The following is a 15,191-nucleotide window of genomic DNA, read 5'->3' on the forward strand; positions in this document are numbered from 1 at the left end:
TTTTGTAAACACCTATAAATTTTTTTCTCTTTAGTAAAAGATCTGCAGCAGTTTGAGGACATAGACATAATTGGCCGAACTCCGTTATCAATTTTGGGTATTATTTTTCCGCTTTTATTTTGCATTCTCACTAATCTGGTTGTAGGGAAATTACTCGTTTTATTTCCCAACAACTGGCATCAGAGCTTTTGGTTGTTAATTTTGTCGGTTTTTCTACGAGGTTACTATTCCCGTGAATAATGAATTTTGTGAATAGTAAAATTTGGTCGGTGATACGAGTTTATCGACAGAGGTGTTCTAATACACGGTGGTTCGCAAGAATTATTAGAAACGATCCAAAAGAAGGCAGATTTGAGTGGGAGCGATGGCTTTGAGAAACGAAGTTTATGAGCTCAAGAGAGAGCTGCTCATATGCAAGGAAGCAATGAGTGAATGAGATGCGCACAGGACCTTCTTGGAAGGACTTAGACCAGGGGTGATGCTCTGGGGAGAGTAAGAAGATACCCAAAGACTTTCGGAGGCCATAGTTGTAGTCGGAAAGCTGATTGAGCTTGCAAGAGACAAGCCAAGTAGCGATATGTCGTCCAGGTCCTGGCCCATGCCCAGAGATAGTGGCAATACTGGGGGAGACCGGAAAAAGGTGCAGCAGGGAAATGGTAGAGAAAGCTCTTCGAATGACCAAGGTGAGCCATCAATTGTTCATAGCCAAGGAAAACCATCGGGAAAAAATGGCAAGACTAAGTCTAGTGTAAAGAAGAAGGTGAGCAAGGAAAAATTGAAGTGCTACTTCTGTGATGATCCTCATTTGATTAAAGGATGTCCCGAGAAGCGTCGTCTTACAACCATCATGAAGAGGATGGAAGAAGGAGAAGTAGCGGGAATTGGCGCGGTCGCAAGTGTTAAAGCTACCAAGCCAGGAAAAAGACTTGGCCCTATTGATGTGATCAATATGGTCAAGCAAGGATCGAGACGAGGCAAGGCTGTTGATGTTGAAGCAGTCGAACCCGGAAGAAAGCTCGAGATTACGAGTATCCAAGCAATTAAGACAGGGGAAAGACTTGGTGAGGCTACATGTTCCAAAGTAGCCGAATCAAGGAGAAAGAATGGTGCAACTACAAGTTCTCAAGTAGTCAACCCAAGATCGAAACGTGATGAGACTACGGGTGTCAAAGCAATCGAGCACAAGAAGGGACCCGATGCGATAGCAAGAGATAAAGCCATCAAGCCGAGGGTGCAAAGTGAGCAAGTCTGCTCACAGTATGCCAGGATGGAGGCGTGGTCCAAGTTGAGGCGTCTCAGGCATAAAGGGACACTTAAGGAGTATGTGAGTCGATTCAGAAAACTCATGCTCAAAGTCCCAAGTTTGACTGAAGAATATGGATTCTTCACATTTATGTTCGGATTGAAGCCATGGGCGAAGAAAGTGCTGGAGCGAAGGGAAGTCAAGGAGTTATCTAAAGCCTTGACCACCGCCGAGTCCATCAAAGAATTTGGAGTCAAGAAGAACAAGACTTCCAAAGCAAAACAGAAAGCCGAGGATAGCGTTAAGAGATTTCGTGTTGAAGGCAATTCAGAGGATGAGGAATGTTGTTCCTCGAGTGGCAGAGAAAATCCACTCAATGATGAACCAGATGGTGAATCTGGGGAAGATGTGTGCAGTCTTGGCACAAGTTCGAGTGTCAAAAATGATAAGCCGAGGGTAAGACTCGAACAAACGAGGGGGCACAGACTTAAGATGCCAGAAGTGTTGCAAAATAACTCGAGGGGAGCCGAGTCATCCAAGGTGATGGATAAGCCCAAGATTGAGTTGTCCAGAGAAGAGGACGAACTCATGATCGAAAAGGCATTGAGAGTTAGCTCAATAAGGTTCATTTCTGCCAAGGCGAGTAGAAGCCAAGTGCAAGAAGAGTTGTACGTGTCCAAGGAGTTTGCCAAGCATGTTCGTGTAGAGAACATGACTTCAGAGACCATCTTAAGAGAAGGGTTGAAGCAGGGGCTTGCCGAGTATGTTCAAGTGATGAACAATCCTTTAAAGACTAGTGGACAAGAGTCGAAGGGAGCCAAGACGTTGAAGGACAAGGCAACAACGGAGAAATTACCCAATAACAAGTGGGTTTACAGGACAGTGACTACGGACAAACTGAAGTTATGTTTCAATTGACATGCTAGAGTAACAAGACCAGAAATGCTGCTGCATTGATCAAGGTGTGAAGACAGATTAAAATCAATCTTCAAGTGGAAGATTGTTAAAGTCAAAATTGTTGGGTTAAAGTCAAAATTGGTGGCAGTTAAATTTGACAAATTTAACCTGCAATTCGGTGGCTTTCGGTGCACACCGATTTTGTTGATTTTTTTGCAATGGTATAATTACACTATAATCCATGTACTTTAGGGTATTTTTAAAAATTAGTCCTTAAGCTTCAACTATAAACACCCTTACCCATTTAGCTTCAAAATCATCCCAAATCATTTCTTTCTCCCAATACTAAAGAGTTTATAGAGTTTTCTTGTGAGTTGTGAGTGTTTTGTAAACACCTGTAAATTTTTTCTCTTTAGTAAAAGATCTGTAGCAGTCTGGAGACGTAGGCATAATTGGCCGAATTCCGTTATCAATTTCAGGTATTATTTTCTAATTTTATTTTGCATTCTCACTAATCTGGTTATAGGGAAATTACTCGTTTTATTTCCCAACAAAGAGATCATTAATATAATAAAAAAATATTTAACTTTTATTTTACTGGGCTATCGATAACGAATGCATAGTGGTAATGATCTATCCTTTTCCCTTACAAATAATAGTACAAGTGATCCCCAAAGAAACATATTAGGACGTATAAATCCTCGATCAGCTAATTTTTTTTATTTGAGTTGAGAATTAGAAACTCGAATATTCACAACATAAATATAAAAAAATACCCTATTTAACCAATTTTTGAGCTTCCAAAGTAAAATTAACATTTGTGGGCAACTCAAGCTTTACCCCATTTACATTCACTTCTTTTCTATTAACACTTCTTAATATAAATATTTTTAGATGATAATTCCATCAAATTCATATATCAAATTCATGAAATGGGAATTCCATCAAATCCATAGGAAATTGAATCAAATTTAAACTTCTTTTCAAAAGAATTACAACCTTCTTAGAATTGAAAACATACAAACTGGAACTTTGAGAAAGAAGCTGCATGAGTTTTAGTTAACTGTTTCTTCACCAAAAAGTCTGCAATCTAGTTTACAGTCTCGTAAGGTCATTCAAAATGTAAGATTCAAATACATTGAGACATATATAGACATAGGCATTTAAATAGCGATTATTTTGCAATTTCTACCATTTTCACAATTTATAAATATTGTGCAATTACATCCACAATCGCCATAACACAATTGAAACCACACTTTAAATCACTTACACTGATATGCAGCAAGATGAGATGTGAAAACCCCAGATGTTAAAGAGTTCCCCTATGGGACAAGTAATGTTACATATATGATATATATATACATATATATGAATAAATAAATGAATTCTAACTAGCTGGTTAAATACGATGTCCCGTATTCAAAGTAAGAGATTGATTGATTAAAAGGGAGGAACTTCTTACTCTCATCTTCGTCCATCTTCCACAGTGAGTCCCAGGAATAGTCGTTCTCCAATGAAGGACAAAAAATATTGCAACCTTCTAGATCAGTATAGTTTGCAGTCAAAGGTTTTATCATATTTTCTTCAGACATATCAATATCCTTCCATATGTCATCCATGGAATACCCCTTTTCGTCTTCTAATTCCATACTTTTTTCCCCTTCTGAAGCTGCCATGTTTGGTCCTCCGGTGTCGTAAAAACTTACCTCTCTGGTGCTTGACAATGGTGACAGTGACATAGCCTTTTTCTTTTCTTGAGCCTTTTTCCTCATGTGAGTTCTCCAGTAGTTCTTGATCTCGTTGTCGGTGCGCCCCGGTAATTTCCGAGCAATTCTAGACCACCTGCATATCATTATCGTACCTAGTGAATTCAAGTTCATCAAATCAAAAGAACATATGTCACACTCTTAATGATATGTCATCCTCTGATTTATCGAACCTATTTCCCCATTTGGCATGAAGTTCAAGGACAAGGCGCTCTTCTTGGGGTGTCATCTTGCCTCTTTTAAGACCAGGGTGAAGGTAATTAACCCAACGTAACCTGCAACTCTTTCCCGTTCGGTTCAAACCTACAACAAAATCATGTGGTTAAACCAGGGCTCATTCCAAAACCTACCAATCTTCCAGATAATCCTACCTATCGGTTGTCTCCCGCCACACCTTCAAACCTGAAACTTTCGCTATATAATCCCATCTTCGATCTCCGAACAAGTGCACGAAGTTGATCAGAATCATGTCCTCTTGCTCCGTCCACGGGCCCTTTCGGTGTTCGTCCTGCTCCATTTTCGTATTCGATCTTTCGCTATTTGTTTTCTGATTCTTCCTGGAATGTTGCTGTGACACCGGGGGTGTAAGCTTCTCATATTTATACTAAAAACTATACTTTGCCATTGTCAAGATTCTCTTGAATGTCGTTTTCATGGCATTATTATATGCTGCTGCTGCAATAGTTACATGTAATGCGCGCATGCTCATTTGGGATGCCAACCCTATGCATGTGATGTCAGCCACTATATGGATCCAAAATAATCATAGTGATAGGTTGATATGTTGATGTAATTTTCAAATCTTGTTGCTTCAATGTGAACTGATATATCATTCTTCATGTTAGTTAAAGTGGCAAAAACAGATTTGCAGATAAAACACTGTAAAAGGAGCTGATTGCAAAAACTACAGTTACGTGTCCGACAAGGATGTTATCTATTTTACGTTCAAGTTTTCGCTGATTTTTACTTCGAATAGTTTCGTCTGCAGCGTGTGTATGCGTAGGTAGTATTTATTTGAAAGACTCAATGAACTCTCAAAATCCCCCGCAAATATCGTGTTGGAACCTAAACTTCTAAAAATAACAACTATTCCTTTAATCATTGAAGTATTTTCATTCGTGAGCAAATATTTTGAGGGAGGGAATAGAGCAATGGAAGTGGCTGCTAGATCCACTCCCCCCATCCATTCAACGTGAGGAAATAATGTTAGTGTCCCTTACTTCAGTAAAGGCCATTGATGAAGAAAAGCTCTTGACTTCAGTAAAGGCCGTACATGTAGATAATGTTACTCTCCTAACTTAACCTGGTCAAACTTAATTTGAGTTCGAATTAATTTAAGTTTTTAATCATTTCAGTTAAATTAATTTGGTTTAAGGGTGTGAGAAATTTTTGGATTTTTTTTTCTAAAAACCAATTAAATTTGTAATGTTTTATTTTTAATTAAATTAAATCTTTAAATAAAAAAATAAATTAATATGACATTTTGATTGGAGAAAATCATCGATGACTGTCACAATATTAATATAGCTTTTTTCTTTCTTTTTTTAAAAAATAACGTACGTTTGATATATTAACCGTTACTGATATAAGCAAGTATCATATTCGAAATATAATAGAATGATTTATAACTAGAAAATAAAGACATAGGAATAGTTAAAGAATATATTAATGTAGTAGTATATCAAAATTACTGTCATAAAATCTATGTATTAACATCAAATGTGAGCAAAGCTGTTGGATGATACTGATTTTACACAATAAAATAAATCTCTGATTATAACAAATACATCTTTGGGCGGTTAAAGCTTAGTAGGACTTTGTAGAAGATAATATATGATATGCCACTTGAATTTATTTAGGTTGCAATTGATTAGAGTTATTAGATATAATGATTAAATAGTATATGCCACTTTGTAGAAGATAAAATATATTATTGTAAAAAAATAAACGGAGCTTAAATAGAAAAATATAATGATTATACTTTGAAGGGCTGCTATCTTAAAAATAATTTCGTCTTAATTAATATAATCGTGATGTAGACGTTATTCTCAAAGATTAACATAAAAATTTCGATATTCACACACACAAAGAAAGAAGATAAACCCCAATTAATATTTTTTTCTTAAAAATTGATCGAAAAACAAAATTAAAAAAATAAAACTAATTGGAAAAAAGTTATTAGATATAAAAAGAGAAAATATTTTTGTCTCTTTTTATATAAAATGAGAAAATAGGCATTATTTATTAAAGTTGATAGAGGGGTAACAGTAAAAATTACAACTTGAGAGTGATTTAATATTTGGACAAAGTACATAAATGGTTCTCGATAGAGCGTTATTTTATTGAGTCGTTTGACTTTAAAATATACAAGCAATTATAGGGTGATTTTTGTTGAGTCTTCCAACTATTAAAAGTTATAAAATGGTCACTCGACTATTCATATGTTAAAAATTGGTTCTTTTCTATTAAAACAATGACAATAGTATGAATTAAACATTAATATGCTGATTGAGATATGATAAAATTTGATCCTAGAACCGTTTGAGTTGTATTTTGTGGATTAACTCTTTGTTTACGTATGTCATCAAGCTAGTGCTTAAAATATTATTCTATCGCACCGGTGCTAGAAAGAAACTGTGGCGCCAATAGACATCATTAAAATATGATTTTATCATATCTCAATCAACAAGTTAACGTCAAACTCAGACCGTTGTCAATTTTTAACAAAAAAATGAGTTTAGAACGTATGAATAGTTGGATAACCATTTTATAACTTTTAATAGTCGATGACTCAACAAAACATCATCTTGTGTGCTTTACCCTTAATATTTCCACAACCGTAAAAAATGGAAACTCTTTAAAAATTCTGGAAATAATTGCATCATAAATGAAAACTAGAACAAGAGGCTGCAACAAACATGTATATATACAAATTTAATTCTAATTAATCAGTTGCAATAAGATTGTAGGAAGAAATGTTATATTTGAACATTTTTAATAATCTATTTTCAACCAATGTGGGATTACTCACTTTACAATATCAACAGTTTTTGCCGTAGGTCAAGTTTAGCAAAGTGACTCTCGGGGTTTAATGAGGTTGACATGCAGGAATTGCTTTCGTTTCTAGCTGATAACCTCTAGAAAATGGTTGATATGAGCCTTGAAATGGCTAGCTTTTGTATCTACCCACCAAAAATCTCTAATGTATGCAGAATTTAGGGTCTACTTTTCGTTTTCATTATGATTGACGCATTAACTGTTGGCACTTAATATGTTAAACCACCACCAAAAATACGATAAAGAAGACCAATATTTAAAGTGGGTTTTAGCATCATCTTTACTTATAGAAATCCAGCATTATATTTGTGTTGATGTTACAACTGTTGCCAGCATTCAAAAGGATATAGCACAACAATGACAAATCCCAAGGGATTGAATGGCCCCGGTGGCTCCTGAGCCCTTATAATTTAGTGGAATGAGGATAGCAAGACTTCACCTTCAAAAGGAAAACCTATTTATGATGTGGAAACCACCAAATTTATGGCCATACTACTCATTCACCATACCCCCATATATCCAATCATGAAAACCAACTTGTCATCAATTCCTGGTTCTCGGATTTGTCTGAATTTTCAGCAGACATGTTTGCCTTCCTTTGTTCTGTCTTAAGCAGCAAGTTATAGCCATGGATGCAGTAATGATCAGTCCGTCTCTAATATATCCATTAACTAAATGTGCGGGTCTAACTCATTCTGGGTCAAGTTTATCTTTAGTCATCTCAGCTCAGGTCGGGGCGGATGCACTAAGCACCTAGGAACTTTAACTATGGAGGGGATTTCCAAAGGTAATTAGGTGCGGAGGAACTTTGAAGGAGTACAACAAGGATGAATTTATTCAGACTCTAACCGTTACATATTTAAATTGTAATTCAAGTCGAAATTCATAATTCCATTCTCTAACCAAAAATATAGCACTTGACTAATAGATATATTTGGTGTGCTTTGACATCAATTCCCATGATCATGATAAAGTGATAATATTGATAATGCTAAAAGGATAACATTTTTATTCTTTCTTAAGATCAGGATGTGTTATTTTACTGTGGTTAAGTATATATAGTGTGGAAGGAGGGGCTTTTCAGTTTTGTCATTTATGGAAACAAAGGTCCCATTGTTTGGGGTGGTGGATTAAGCATTATAGAACTAGTAATTAGGCATTGATTAGTGATTACTAATTATAAGAGGAAGAAGCGATCATTTCTTGATGTTGTTTCTACATAAATGGTGATTGTAGGGACACACTGATAATTAGTCAAAGGCCAAGACTAGATTTAATCATAAACAAAATACTGGGTGCTTTCTTGGACCACTTGCCACTTTTACTAACATTTATATGAGATTATGAAAGTGCGTTTAGCAATGCATTTTCTCAATCCATAATGTATATCATTTGGTTAACCGAAATGGGACGTAGTTGCTGGAAATGAATAAGAGAGATCGACGAGGGTGATCGTTCCTTAAAATTTTCTATTGATAATTTTTTTTATTTTTAAAATTTTATAAATAAATTCATTAACATAAAATCTTAGGTTTGTACCTGATCATACGTGTAGTACACTAAATACAATGTCGAATCAATTAATTAAAAGAAACAAAAAGGAAAAAGAAAAGGGTAATGTAATTACATAGAGATAAGGGTGTTGCATCAGCTCAGGGACGGTGGAGTAGATGTATAAGATGGGATGGAAATGCGAAGAAAATGAAGGGGAACCATTACCATTGGTTTGGTATAATGTCCTCCATATGTAAAGCATATCAAGATCAGGCGCTATTCAAATTTTGTCTTTCATATCAATACTTTCAATATTTTCATCAGGATTTTAGAAGAATAAAAATCATTATAAAATGACCATTTTATCTAGTACAGGAACGTGACGTAAGCTTCGTTAGTGGCTTTTTGGTCCAACTGCAACGGCTAATATATATTTATAAACAGTGAAGGAGCAAATAAATTCCCCATGACCTCGGTAGTCCACTTATGATAGGGAAGCGGTGGCGAACGTTGCTCTTGTTGAAGAATCAAACCTAGAAAGCTCTAGACTCGATGAAGAACAAAGGAAATTAATAGAAGAAGGTGTTGGCAGCAGCTAGGATCTTTAGAGTTTCTTTTAGGTGTTGGAAACAAGGTAAGAAACAATATTAGAACAAGATAAACAAAAGATAAAGAAATTGAGAATAAAGTATGATAACCAAGAAATCAAAAGATATCCCTTATGAAGTTAAACGGTAAAGATGATGATAGATTTGTGAAAAATAGATAAATATGTGTCCTATTGAACCCTCCTAGTCGCAATAAAAAGGCAAACTCGATAATATGACTCTAATCAATCCTCCTAGTCGCGATGAAAAGGCAAATTGGAGTGTGAAGATTAATTTCTCTCACAAGAATTTGAAAGAACTCCAAGAGAAGAAGCTTCGAAGGCATAAGACAATCAACACTTGCAAAAACGAACTCTCTTTGTATTATTAATCAAGAAATTTGTCTTACAAAGTTGAATGAAGCATCCTTTATATAGGTGATGGGTTCTAAAGATCCTAAATAACTAATGAATAAAATAATAACAAACTAAACATGACTTAACTCTAATTCCTAATAAAATAATAATAAACTAAAAATAATATTTTAACTTAATCTTAATTCCTAATAAAATAATAAATTTAATCCTAAAATATAATGCATCATCCTATATTAAATTATATTATAAATAATCAATATAAATATTGAAAATTAGTAATATTTACAAAATCATATATTAATCTTGTATAATAATTTCTGCATGTGTTGTATTCACTAAAACGAACGTATATTGAGTTCCTGATATTGGATTGATGCGATTCAAGAACCATTGAAAAGATAAAATACTGAATATTGTATCTCCAGAAGACATGTTGATCAAATAAGATCAAGATCCCATTTAAAAAGTAGTCACAAGTCTGCTTCTTTTCTAGTATTTTTTCCAAGGCTTAGACGAGTGGATCATTTGAAAGAGTTATTTCTTCTTCCTTTGATGTGAATATTGTGATGCATGTATCATCCTCCGTTTCTTCAAAAAAATTCGACATCGAATCTGAAACATTAAAGGGAGCAACATTAAAATTGTTTAATGATTCATTCACATTATAGTTACTGAATAAATATACTTCGAATCTTCGAGACTTTGTTCTTCTAATAAGTTCAAGTAAAAAATATTAGTCCAAAGAAACATGTATTATGGACTCTGGTGCATGTATCAACTTAGATAGAGTAGGGTCGGATCACCGCCCTCTGCTATTACAATTAGAAGGCGCAAAAGGACCACCGCAGGACAGACCGTTTCGCTTCATAGCCACATGGCAGGAACATCCACACTTCCAAGATTTTCTCTCCACTCTATGGGACAAAATAAAGGAAACGATCGACAACCTTAAGGCATTCCAAGAGAAGGTTCAAGAACGGAACAAAAACGTATTTGAACACATCGACAGGAAGAAAAAAAGAATTATTAGCTCGACTACGAGGAATAGACAAAGCCTTGCGACGTTTTTACTCAGATAATCTGGTGGCACTGGAACGACAACTGAAAACTGAATTGGATGAAGTGCTACGGTACGAGGAGAGCCTATGGTTTCAAAAGTCAATGAGTAAATGGATAGAACAAGGTGACAAGAACACCAAATTATTCCACGCAAGTACGATGCAAAGACGCCGGAACAGCAACATTACAGCCTTGAAAATACAAGATAATGCGTGGTGTTCAGATCAACAAATGCTTAAAACCTTGGCGGTGGAATTTTATAAGGAGCTGTACAAAACTAATGTAGGTGACGGAACCAAATATTCAACTAGAGGCTTATTTCCGCAAGAACCAGCAGAGATTTGGCAAATTTATGTCGTTCAGTGGACAACGAAGAAATTAGGGGAGTTATTTTCGACATGCATCTACTCAAGGCTCCAGGGGCAGACGGCATTCACGCTTTGTTCTAAAAAAAATGGAAATAGTCTGCAGTAGTGTATGTCGGATGATCAAAGAAACCTTTAAGGGGGTAATTTCGATGTAGCTCTGAATCCCACCTTACTAATCCTACTGCCAAAGTTCAAAGCTCCGGAATCCATTAAACAATTTCGACCAATTAGCTTATGCTCGGTTCTATATAAAACAAAAACCAAAATCGTTGTTAACCGGTTGAAACCTCTACTTGCAAACTGGATCTCGCACAATCAAACGAGTTTTGTGGCCGTAATATCACAGATAACATAATCATTGCATAAGAGGTGATTCATTCAATGCGAACAAAGAAAGGTGGGAAAGGTTTGATGGCCATAAAAATCGATCTTGAGAAAGTCTATGATCGACTGGAATGGTCTTTCATTGAAGACACTTTAAAAGATGTAGGCATCCCATCAAAAATCCGAGAATTAATCATGAAATGTGTTTCATCTGTATCCACGCAAGTTCTATGAAACGGCTCAGTTACAGAGACGTTCAAACCGACAAGAGACATTCGACGGGGTGATCCACTTTCTCCATACTTATTCATTTTATGTATGGAGCTCTGGCACAGACAATCCAGGGCAAGGTAAGAAACAAGGTCTGTAAACCAATTCAACTGGTAAGGAATAGACCAGAAATATCGCATCTTTTTTTCGTAGACGACATTGTACTGTTTGTGGAAGCCAGTTTAGATCAACTATCGGTCCTGGGGAGCACATTAGAAGAGTTTTGTCAAGTATCTGGACATAAGATAAGCATAGAGAAAACTACTATTTTCATCTCTAAAAATGTCGAGAGGGATATGAGGCAAAAGATCAGCTCTCAGTTTGGCTTCAATGAAGTCAGTGACTTAGGGAAATACTTGGGAGTACCCCTACTTCATTCCCGAGTGACAAAGTCATCTTATCAATATATCGCGCAAAAGGTAAGAGATCGTCTATCCGGATGGACAGCAAGGTACCTCTCACTAGCCGGTCGTATAACACTTGCAAAAGCAGTTCTTTCGACGATTCCATATTATGCCATGCAATCAACATTGATTCCGAAAGGAACGTGCGAGGAACTGGAAAAAATAATAAGAACGTTCGTATAGGGCAAGACGAAACAGCAAGGCTGCACTCACCTTGCTAGTTGGAAAGATCTTTGCAAGCCAGCATTGAAAGGGGGACTTGGTTTCAAAAATCTGGCTATACAAAACGCAGCGTTCTTATCAAAACTGGGATGTAACCTAATCCACCAACAAAATCAACTATGGATAAAGGTGCTCCGAACGAAATACAAACGGATTGAGGGTATTTCGGAATCATTGGAAAGGCATTCTTGTTCGAGGCTGTGGAGAGGTCCCAGCTTGGTTTGGAATGAGGCATGACAAGCATCATTTTACTGTCAAATAATTCCTTCTTCTTAGAAATAAATAAATAAAGGTTGAGAGTAGTAAAGAGAAGCAGAGTTAGTCCACATGGACTTTGGAGTTTCTGAAATTGTGGTCTTTCTAATATCTGATAAAGATGAGATAAGATGGGGATTTGGATAAAAGATGAGATTGAAATGGAGTTTTTCTAATTGTTTAAAATATGAGATAAGGATAAAATAAATTGAGATAAAGAGAACTTAAGGTGAAAACAACTCAGGCTTTAGCTTTGCCTCAATTCCAACTGATCATCGAAATAGATTTTCACTTCTGATAATTGTCGGTTACAGTCTACCCCTGTAACTTATTTCTTTCTCTTGTAAACCAATAATCTAAAAGGTATCTTTGAATTTTAGTCCTTATGTGGACCAACTACGATTATCATTATTAGCACCAACTCAGTTTTAAAGATTTGGAGAAATCTGACTCGGACTATGTTGTTTCAATGAGAATCGAGCACGACTTCAATTTCCCTTAGCGAACCACAGCTAAATGTGTTCACAGGAAGTCGAACTTGCTACCAGCCGATTCTTCCTCACAACTTTAAATCAGAACAACATCCAAACCAACTTTGACGTTTTGATTTAAAAGCATTTTGATTTTAAAGGAAATACCGATTGTCAATCCTATTTCTCTATAAAATTGAGAAAATAACCTGAAGGTATTTTAGGTGTTTTTCAATCCTCATAATCATAATTGAGTCATCGCTTCAGCCATTGGCTTATGGAGAAATTAGCTAAGTATGACAATCATACTTAAAATTTTAAAAATAAAAATAAAGAAAACCTTGAAAAAGAAAAGAAAACTTTTATAGATCCGAAAGAAAAGAAGAAGAGTGAAATTTGAATGTGTTTTCAAGCTTACCCTGAGAGGGTATTTATAGCTTTCTAATCATAAAAATAATGAAAAGATAATTCCTAAAAATAAGAGATAATTCCTAAAGATAATTCTTGGAAATATTCAAACTAAAATCCTAAAAGTAAGAGATAATTTCGAATTCGAATTTCAAAAATACGACTGATCTATTCGTCCTTCTAGAAGTACTGACTTGACCTTCTGAAAGCTACTGACTCAAAGTCACGTCACACGCGTCATGACCACTAATCCAGCCTTGACTCAAAAAAATTAAAAAAAAAACATACAAGGTTCTGTCATTTTAGTGCAATTTCTAGAATCTAATATCCTGAACAGAAAATGAATTAAAACGAAAAAATCAGCCACAAAAACTAACAACAAAGGAGTAAATTAAAGACAAAATAATAGCTAAATAAACCACCTATCAAGGTACATAAAGGTATGACATGGAACATAAGAGATGGAAAGTAAGTGGACTTTTGGTGGGATCCTTGGCTAGGGGATGCTGGAGCACTGCATTCATTAGTTACAAACCAATTGACAACTATCATTTTGATGTCAAAATAAATTCATTCTTCTCAATAATATATAAGAAAGAAATATGTCGTAAAGAGAAGTAAGATTCGATCGACATGAACTTAGAAAATTCCCAAATTTCGGTTTGAATTGCTTTAACCAGATGATATGCAGAAAATAAAATGAGGGGTTTGATAAAAATGATTAAATAAGAAAAAGTAATTTAAAGCGAAAATAAAGAAAATAGAAAAGTTGAAAATAAATATAGTAAAAAGAAGCCTCAAGCCTCGCCTTGACTCAATTTATTTCTGATAATTGATTTTCCTTAGGGATTCACGCCGGTTACAGTCTACAAGGCCCTTTCCCTTGTAACTTACTTTTCACTTTAGTAATCGATTTTCCCAAGGTCAATATTTGGAAATCCATCTTTTAATTGAACCAACTATGACAATCTTCGTTAGTGGAAAAACAGTTTTAGTTTAGGAAAAACACGACTCAGATTATGTTATCTCTCTGAGAATTTGTCTCTCTGAGAATCGAACCCGATCTTAGTTTCTCTTAGCGGACCACCACTAAGTGTGTTCACAGAAAGTCGGATTTGTTATTCGCTGATCTTTCCTCTCAACTTTAAATCAGAACAAAATACATACCAACGTTGACTTTTTGAAATGAAAGTGTTTTGATTTTATAGGATAGGCCAATTACCTATCAAAGTTTCCAGAAATTTGAGAGTGACATCCTGAAGATGTTAAGAGCTTTTCAATTCTCACATATTGAATTGAGTCATCGCTTAGCCTTTCGGCTTATGAGAAAATTAGCTAAGCATGACCGAAGTCATTCTTAGCATGTTTAAAATAAAAATAGAATAAAGATGAAAACAAAGAAATTTTTTTATAAAACCAAATAATTGAAAGCTGCTGAACCAAATCGAAAACAATTGCGTTTTGAGCCTTACCCTAAGGGGGTATTTATAGCTTCTAAAATCCTAGAGATAAACATAGAAATTAAAAGAAAAATAATCCTAAAGATAATTCCAAATGTTTTTCAAATTCAAACTATAAAATTTAAAAATAAATCTCCTAAGATATATATGCCTGTCCACCTTCCAGAAGATACTGACTAGATACTCTAGAAAACTGCTGTTGAATGGACCTTCTAGAAACTGCCATGTTAGATCGTGTCATGCCTAGAGTCGTGCTCATGTCTCCAGTTGTGACCAAATAATAAAAAAATGCAGAATGTGCCTTTTTTATTGCTAATTCTAGAAAATAAGATACTACACGAAAATAAGCACAATACAACCAAATCAGCAGTAATAAATCCACAAGACCGAAGAATTATCAAGCAAATGTTATCGATTTAGAACACTCATCAAATTTGCTCTCACTTATCTCATGTTTGTCCTCAAGTATGGTTTAATTAAATCAACCAAAAACTCTATTTACCTTTCTTTGTCAAGTTTCACATCAA

At 35.2% G+C, this 15,191-nt stretch overlaps 1 protein-coding gene across 2 annotated transcripts; it reads right to left on the reverse strand.

Moving 5' to 3' along the window:
- Positions 1–3,415: 3,415 nt before the first annotated feature.
- On the reverse strand, positions 3,416–4,513 carry LOC120174959 (transcription factor MYB59-like). 2 transcript variants are annotated; one of them, XM_039181683.1, is made up of 3 exons: positions 4,281–4,513; positions 4,083–4,212; positions 3,416–3,985 (listed from the first exon to the last, which is right to left on the reverse strand). In XM_039181683.1, exons 2-3 carry the CDS (start codon positions 4,136–4,138, stop codon positions 3,535–3,537), a joined length of 507 nt encoding a protein of 168 aa, XP_039037614.1. In that variant the 5' UTR covers positions 4,139–4,212; positions 4,281–4,513; the 3' UTR covers positions 3,416–3,534. The 2 variants fall into 2 exon arrangements, with proteins under 2 accessions (XP_039037614.1, XP_039037613.1); XM_039181682.1 differs by having other exon boundaries at positions 4,083–4,499.
- Between the last annotated feature and the right edge of the window lie 10,678 nt (positions 4,514–15,191).

The sequence above is a fragment of the Hibiscus syriacus genome, unplaced genomic scaffold (genome assembly GCF_006381635.1).
Source record: "Hibiscus syriacus cultivar Baekdansim isolate YM2019G1 unplaced genomic scaffold, ASM638163v2 tig00112131_pilon, whole genome shotgun sequence".
NCBI lineage: Eukaryota > Viridiplantae > Streptophyta > Magnoliopsida > Malvales > Malvaceae > Hibiscus > Hibiscus syriacus.